Genomic DNA, 8,133 nt, shown 5'->3' with positions numbered 1-8,133 from the left:
AATAACCTTACCAACCAGTCAACAATACAGTCACCCCCTTTTTTAATAAATTCCACTGCAATACCATCCAAACCTGCTGCCTTGCCGGCTTTCATCTTCCGCAAAGCTTTCACTACCTCTTCTCTGTTTACCAAATCATTTTCCCTAACCCTCTCACTTTGCACACCACCTCGACCAAAACACCCTATATCTGCCACTCTATCATCAAACACATTCAACAAACCTTCAAAATACTCACTCCATCTCCTTCTCACATCACCACTACTTGTTATCACCTCCCCATTTGCGCCCTTCACTGAAGTTCCCATTTGCTCCCTTGTCTTACGCACTTTATTTACCTCCTTCCAGAACATCTTTTTATTCTCCCTAAAATTTAATGATACTCTCTCACCCCAACTCTCATTTGCCCTTTTTTTCACCTCTTGCACCTTTCTCTTGACCTCCTGTCTCTTTCTTTTATACATCTCCCACTCAATTGCATTTTTTCCCTGCAAAAATCGTCCAAATGCCTCTCTCTTCTCTTTCACTAATACTCTTACTTCTTCATCCCACCACTCACTACCCTTTCTAATCAACCCACCTCCCACTCTTCTCATGCCACAAGCATCTTTTGCGCAATCCATCACTGATTCCCTAAATACATCCCATTCCTCCCCCACTCCCCTTACTTCCATTGTTCTCACCTTTTTCCATTCTGTACTCAGTCTCTCCTGGTACTTCCTCACACAGGTCTCCTTCTCAAGGTCACTTACTCTCACCACCCTCTTCACCCCAACATTCATTCTTCTTTTCTGAAAACCCATACAAATCTTCACCTTAGCCTCCACAAGATAATGATCAGACATCCCTCCAGTTGCACCTCTCAGCACATTAACATCCAAAAGTCTCTCTTTCGCACGCCTGTCAATTAACACGTAATCCAATAATGCTCTCTGGCCATCTCTCCTACTTACATAAGTATACTTATATATATCTCTTATGTATATCTCTTATGTATATATATATATATATATGCCCTCGCAACACTAACTGGCACCAAATTTGGAAAAAGAAAATGAAACCCTTAGCCTCCTCTATAAATTTATCCACTCCACTCTAAATACGCCTCATCTGCCAGGTCATCCATCCTCTCAAAACCATATAAAGAAAGCTGTAAAAGACACACATTAAAGGACTCAGAACAAGTAAGATTTCAGCAAACACAAACACCTTAACTCCTAAACAATGAAACAAAAATCCTCCCAGTACAATCCTGTGTCAACATGCAGCACAATAAACAAACATTCAACACCGACACAATGAAACAAAAGATCCTCCCAATACAGTCTCACCTCAATGTGCTTGGCACTCAGGTCTGTGCAATAGCATTCACTCCTCTCAGCCAAACCACTCCTTAACTATCCACAACACTCAAGTAGAAATAAAATGCTTACTCCTGCCTCACACTTCAGCAACCTCTACTCACAGAAGCCTTCACCTCTAACAAAGATATTACTGATATAATACATATGCACTGAAATAATCTGACTAGCACTAAACAGTTAACAATCCCCCAGACATACCCCTATAAGAAGCCAAACTCCCTAGACAAAGAGGAGTCACACTTTCCGATACACATATGCTCTGGACATCATCGATCCCTACAACACTACAAACACCATTTCAACATGTCCCCAAGAACCTTCATGCCCACAATGCAACTGTCATAACAAAGACACTGAGCACCACTCAATTGTCCTGCACCCTCTGTACAGTGACACACACATATCACAATACTTTATGATCTATTGTTCCAAGTGGTGAATGTGGCCAGCTTCCTGAGTGCTGCAGGGGCATAATAAAGATATAAGAATTCCTGGGGCAGGAAGTAAATATCTATACATGTAGGGTGTGGTAATATGTGCTGGATGTGAGATGGCAGGGTTATGGGTCTTGATGACAGATTTAGCCAGTGGTCACCCAGCCTACTGTCTCTTCTCTCAGCCACAGGGGCAACACACATTCTGGGCTATGCAAAACAGGAAAGGTTTATACCATCAACTGCCACATCAACCACCTTGCACTCATGTTCTTTATCCCTTACATTCAATCCCTTGCATCAAAACTACAAAGCACTTCTGTAGCTCCCTCCAAAATGCACTCTTTTTTTCTTCTTCACTCATATAATACCAGGTGAATAAGCACTAACAATCACTTATCTCTCTTAGTCTACTTTCACTCTAACCTGTATAACTCTTGAGGTTATTTTCTGATACTGTTTAACACAGTCCTACTGCTCCTTCCTCAGTAGATATGCCATTCCTTCTTTCACTGTTGTTCCCTCATTAACCCTGGACTTTACCTTCTGAGCATTCCCAAACTGTTCTACTATCTGCCTCTTCTACTTTATTCATTCATTGCCAGAACATCTATGTTTCTCGAATCAAACATAGCACTTACCTCTCCCTTTATCTGGATACAACCATGCACAATCTGACATCCCATCCTGAGTCTTCAAGGACAAGTCCTTCCTTGGTTCTTTCTTCTCTCTGTTTCTGTTTATAGAAAGATAATACAAGAGGGGAAGGTTTCCAGTTTCTTACTTCCATCCATTAGTCAACTCATACAACATATAAAAGATATGTGGGTAATGTTCTTATTCTCCTACACTAAATTATCTGATTTACAGCAATAGGATGCTATCTACTGAATCATGTGTTACTAAACTTATCCAGTCACTTAAATGGAAGAGATGGAACTTTAAAGTACACACTGGACCAAAGGAGGGTTAGGCCTCGTGGTGACCCTGTAACCCAGCAGTAAGCTCTTTTCAAAAACAGGGTTCCAATTTGAGCATGAAGCTTCCTTACAGGAGTGACAAGTTCCAGTTAGCCTTCAACTCTCCATCATACCCCTAAAAGAAACCATACAAATATTGTTGGGTGGGAAAAGCCTTCGGGAATGAAAATTCATGACAAATACCAGCTGCTATTGGTACCTCACACTTTAACTTGTTAATGCCTCCCTAGCTGCACTGTGGATCTTAAGGTGTTAGACCAAAAACGGAAGGGTAGAAGGTCAGGGGTGACCTTTTCCTATGGGAGAGAAATGCAAACCAGGCTTACCAGCCCATCTCAACATGGGTCTTACCCTGTAGGCAGGTTCACCCCAGACTCAGAGAAGGTGAAAGCATGGATGGTATCCCACTGAGATTGAGGATAGACCCTAAGCAGAACCCAAGAAGACATGTCTACTGTGATTAAATGAAGAAGGTCTCAAGTGACAAAATGACTATGTAATGAGATCTGCTCATGGTGAAGTGAGAGAGGGGCTCATAATTACTGCTGTACCATCCTTTCGATCATACATGAACACTGGATGTTTGAATGGTAATTTGTTGTTAAACTATGCAAAGGACAGCACTGGCATTCCTGTGAGCAAGTACAAAGCCTGAAAGTAATAAAGGACTACCACACTAGAGGTAGTAATTAATAAAACCACAGCAAAAGCCATCCTTGCATAAGCATGAAAGGAAACATGAAGTACCACTGTAAACACAAAAAGTCAATGCAGCCAATATAAAACAGTCAGCTTGTATCAGGGTTACTGTCTCCTTCAAAACAACATATCTAGTACAGGTTACAAAAGAGCTACTTAAAACAACAACACAACAGAAATCTTATGTCGAGAAGAAACACATTACTTGGTTGAAAAAAGACCTTCTGACTTCAATAAATCTAAGTGGAGAAAAATAAAGGTGGGGACTGTGAGCACAATGAAAGATCACAGATTACGTTAACTCATAATCAGGGGAAGAGCGTAAGAGTTCCCTCAACTCAGGTCAAAGTCTCACCTAAACTCCTGGAGTGTGCTTACTGGGGACTAATTTAATGATGGCGATATTCACAGCACATGCAAGAAAACCCTATCTTAGCAAATGACGAGGTGTAAGGGACTCCTAGGCACAATTGGTTACAAATAGAATGAAGTGCTCTCAATATCTCTGCTTACAGGATAAAGCCAGCTAATGATGAAATGTTATAAAAAACACATAAATACTTTCAAATGTCAAAAATACTAGCCAAATAAATAAATCCTAATTCACTGTATATCACCTATATATATATATATATATATATATATATATATATATATATATATATATATATATATTTATTAAGAAAGGGGGTGACTGTATTGTTGACTGGTTGGTAAGGTTATTTAATGTATGTATGACTCATGGTGAGGTGCCTGAGGATTGGCGGAATGCGTGCATAGTGCCATTGTACAAAGGCAAAGGGGATAAGAGTGAGTGCTCAAATTACAGAGGTATAAGTTTGTTGAGTATTCCTGGTAAATTATATGGGAGGGTATTGATTGAGAGGGTGAAGGCATGTACAGAGCATCAGATTGGGGAAGAGCAGTGCGGTTTCAGAAGTGGTAGAGGATGTGTGGATCAGGTGTTTGCTTTGAAGAATGTATGTGAGAAATACTTAGAAAAGCAAATGGATTTGTATGTAGCATTTATGGATCTGGAGAAGGCATATGATAGAGTTGATAGAGATGCTCTGTGGAAGGTATTAAGAATATATGGTGTGGGAGGCAAGTTGTTAGAAGCAGTGAAAAGTTTTTATCGAGGATGTAAGGCATGTGTACGTGTAGGAAGAGAGGAAAGTGATTGGTTCTCAGTGAATGTAGGTTTGCGGCAGGGGTGTGTGATGTCTCCATGGTTGTTTAATTTGTTTATGGATGGGGTTGTAAGGGAGGTAAATGCAAGAGTCCTGGAAAGAGGGGCAAGTATGAAGTCTGTTGGGGATGAGAGAGCTTGGGAAGTGAGTCAGTTGTTGTTCGCTGATGATACAGCACTGGTGGCTGATTCATGTGAGAAACTGCAGAAGCTGGTGACTGAGTTTGGTAAAGTGTGTGGAAGAAGAAAGTTGAGAGTAAATGTGAATAAGAGCAAGGTTATTAGGTACAGTAGGGGTGAGGGTCAAGTCAATTGGGAGGTGAGTTTGAATGGAGAAAAACTGGAGGAAGTGAAGTGTTTTAGATATCTGGGAGTGGATCTGTCAGCGGATGGAACCATGGAAGCGGAAGTGGATCATAGGGTGGGGGAGGGGGCGAAAATTTTGGGAGCCTTGAAAAATGTGTGGAAGTCGAGAACATTATCTCGGAAAGCAAAAATGGGTATGTTTGAGGGAATAGTGGTTCCAACAATGTTGTATGGTTGCGAGGCGTGGGCTATGGATAGAGATGTGCGCAGGAGGATGGATGTGCTGGAAATGAGATGTTTGAGGACAATGTGTGGTGTGAGGTGGTTTGATCGAGTAAGTAACGTAAGGGTAAGAGAGATGTGTGGAAATAAAATGAGCGTGGTTGAGAGAGCAGAAGAGGGTGTTTTGAAATGGTTTGGGCACATGGAGAGAATGAGTGAGGAGAGATTGACCAAGAGGATATATGTGTCGGAGGTGGAGGGAACGAGGAGAAGAGGGAGACCAAATTGGAGGTGGAAAGATGGAGTGAAAAAGATTTTGTGTGATCGGGGCCTGAACATGCAGGAGGGTGAAAGGAGGGCAAGAAATAGAGTGAATTGGAGTCATGTGGTATACAGGGGTTGACGTGCTGTCAGTGGATTGAAGCAAGGCATGTGAAGCGTCTGGGGTAAACCATGGAAAGCTGTGTAGGTATGTATATTTGCGTGTGTGGACGTGTGTATGTACATGTGTATGGGGGGGGGGGTTGGGCCATTTCTTTCGTCTGTTTCCTTGCGCTACCTCGCAAACGCGGGAGACAGCGACAAAGTATAAAAAAAAAAAAAAAAAAAAAATATATATATATATATATATATATATATATATATCATACAAACCTTCAACAGCCAGGATTGAACTCGGGACCCCTGTGTGGCAGGCGGGACTGCTACAACTAGGCTATGTTCGCTTATGATAGCCTAGCTGTAGCACTCCCGCCTGCCATGCAGGGATCCTGGGTTAGATCCTGGTTGTTGGAGGTTTGTATGTTATATGAAAGTGCATGTTCATATGCACTACATTCATATATATATATATATATATATATATATATATATATATATATATATATATATATATATATATAAGTGACTTACCAAATGCACAATACTAGAGCCTCTAACAATAGTTTGTACTTTTCTAATCAAAACTAAACTAAAATAAGTAAAAAAATAGTAACTACTTTAAAATATTTGTAAGATACCAACTTGAACAGTCACACTAGCTATACATTAACTTAAATGATCCTTTTCAATTACATACAAATATTTTCACATATCAAGATTTGCTTTCTTAAAGCATGAACTCAATATTATAGAAGCTCTCATCAGCATTATTTTCAGTAATCTATCAACAGCTTACCCTTTTTTAAGTACCGAAAGATTTGATACAAACAAAATAGTAAAAACAAATATTTTGTAATCAATACACTACTTTCTTGTCTTCAAGTACTGGGAGATCAGTAATAAAAACTAATAGCAAAACCTTAGAGAAACAACAGAAAAATATTCTCATCAATGGCATACTCCCATATGGCTGATACACTGGATTAAAGATATACTTGTATACATAAATTTCATTGCAAATATGTATAACTTGCATAACAGGGTCAGAGATAATATATACATTCAGTTAAAATTGTTGACACTACTGCTCAAATTTTTTTTTCTGAAATCAGACTTCTAATATCAAGGATGTCATGATTTTGCATATCAGCAAAGATAAAGAGTATGTTAACCATCAACATGACAAATTTGACTTCACTGCTTTTATGAAGGCAAAATGATGGTGCAACACTTTGTCTTCACAAATTAAACCCTTAGATTAACCTATAAGCAAACTTATTGCTACATACTGCACTTTTATGGATGATTTCAAGTGGTAAATTCAATGAGAGTGGTTGTTCAAAGACAAAACCAAAAAGATTTTTAACTGTGGTGATAAATTTCAGATTATAAATAGCTTACTGATAATTTTTACAATCTGACAGTGTACTTTTCAGTTGACTTAGAAATATATAACACAAGCCAAAACAAAGGTACTCCCTCCCTGTCTCTTCCAGACAAGTTGTCTACCATGACTGTGACTTGAAGTTTCACCACTAGAAAAATCAGGTATAACAGTTGACAATGGCTCATAAAACAGTTCAAAAGCTTCATTTGCCTTTTGTTTACTACTATATATGTGCCATATCTTCTCTCATGAAATATGAATATATATATACATATATCCTTTTCCTTTAAATCAAGACTGATTTGCAATTAAATATTATGCATATAAAATATACTGTCAATAAATGCTTTAAATAATTCAACTGACATGCAAATGATTCTGATAAACACCTCATGTCAAAGCAACAGGTGCATAGCCTACAATATGAAATAAATTTTTATATCTAAAGCAAGTTCACTTTAAAATAAAACAAAGTTCAAACAGATTCTTAAATTCTTAAACCTTCAACTTGTTCACAAGTACCATGCATAAATGTACAAATGGAGTTGATGGGATAGTCAGTTGCTCATCACAATGTTTGCATGTAAGACAGGCAGGCTCTGGGAATTCCTTTCAATGCCAACAACAATGGCCATGGATGGCTTGGACTTGGATGTAGGTGGCATACACAGAGTGAGGATGACGAGCACCAGAGGTGTGGGGAAAATCCTACATGCATCACTTCTGAGGGTCAGGTACACAATGCCAAGCCAAAAAACTCAGCCAAAGCTTCGCGTGCTCACAAGTAGGTAGACTCCCCTGGAAAATCAAAGCTCTGGGGTTACTTATAAAGCGCATTTCATTATACAAATAATCAAACCTCTCTGCTACATTCAACATTGTTACATGCATAATAAAGTAAGATGATTCACATTCAACATGTATCAGTAAGATCAAATTTTTTTGCAAATTAGTTTCTAATGTGCAATTTCATCCTTGACGAGAATGATTATGAGATAAAGTACATCTAGTGCCAAGAATGGTTTCACTCACTCAAAATTAGCAACAGATATATGCAATAATCAATATAGGTGAAGTAATCATTACAAGAGCATGCAGTGTAATTGCTTTTCTTAGCAAAAATCCAAGCATTGCCAGTAAAAGTCATGCATATCTACAACATGCATCTAGT

General features: G+C 38.9%; 1 protein-coding gene across 2 annotated transcripts in view; it reads right to left on the bottom strand.

Annotated features, from left to right (window-relative positions):
* Positions 1-6,110: 6,110 nt before the first annotated feature.
* LOC139758476 (phosphatidylinositol 3,4,5-trisphosphate 3-phosphatase and dual-specificity protein phosphatase PTEN-like) overlaps positions 6,111-8,133 on the bottom strand; it is a 342,351-nt gene continuing 340,328 nt past the window's right edge. For both annotated transcript variants that reach the window (XM_071679940.1, XM_071679943.1), the window contains one exon: positions 6,111-7,760. Coding sequence is in view for 1 of the 2 variants with exons in the window: in XM_071679943.1 (XP_071536044.1) it covers positions 7,741-7,760 (20 nt within the window). In the remaining variant the exon portion in view is untranslated. The remainder of the gene's footprint in view (positions 7,761-8,133) is intronic.

Source organism: Panulirus ornatus, chromosome 30 (assembly GCF_036320965.1).
Source record: "Panulirus ornatus isolate Po-2019 chromosome 30, ASM3632096v1, whole genome shotgun sequence".
NCBI classification, from domain to species: domain Eukaryota; kingdom Metazoa; phylum Arthropoda; class Malacostraca; order Decapoda; family Palinuridae; genus Panulirus; species Panulirus ornatus.
Note: the sequence above shows the minus strand (reverse complement) of the source record. Positions and strands in the feature narration are given on the sequence as shown.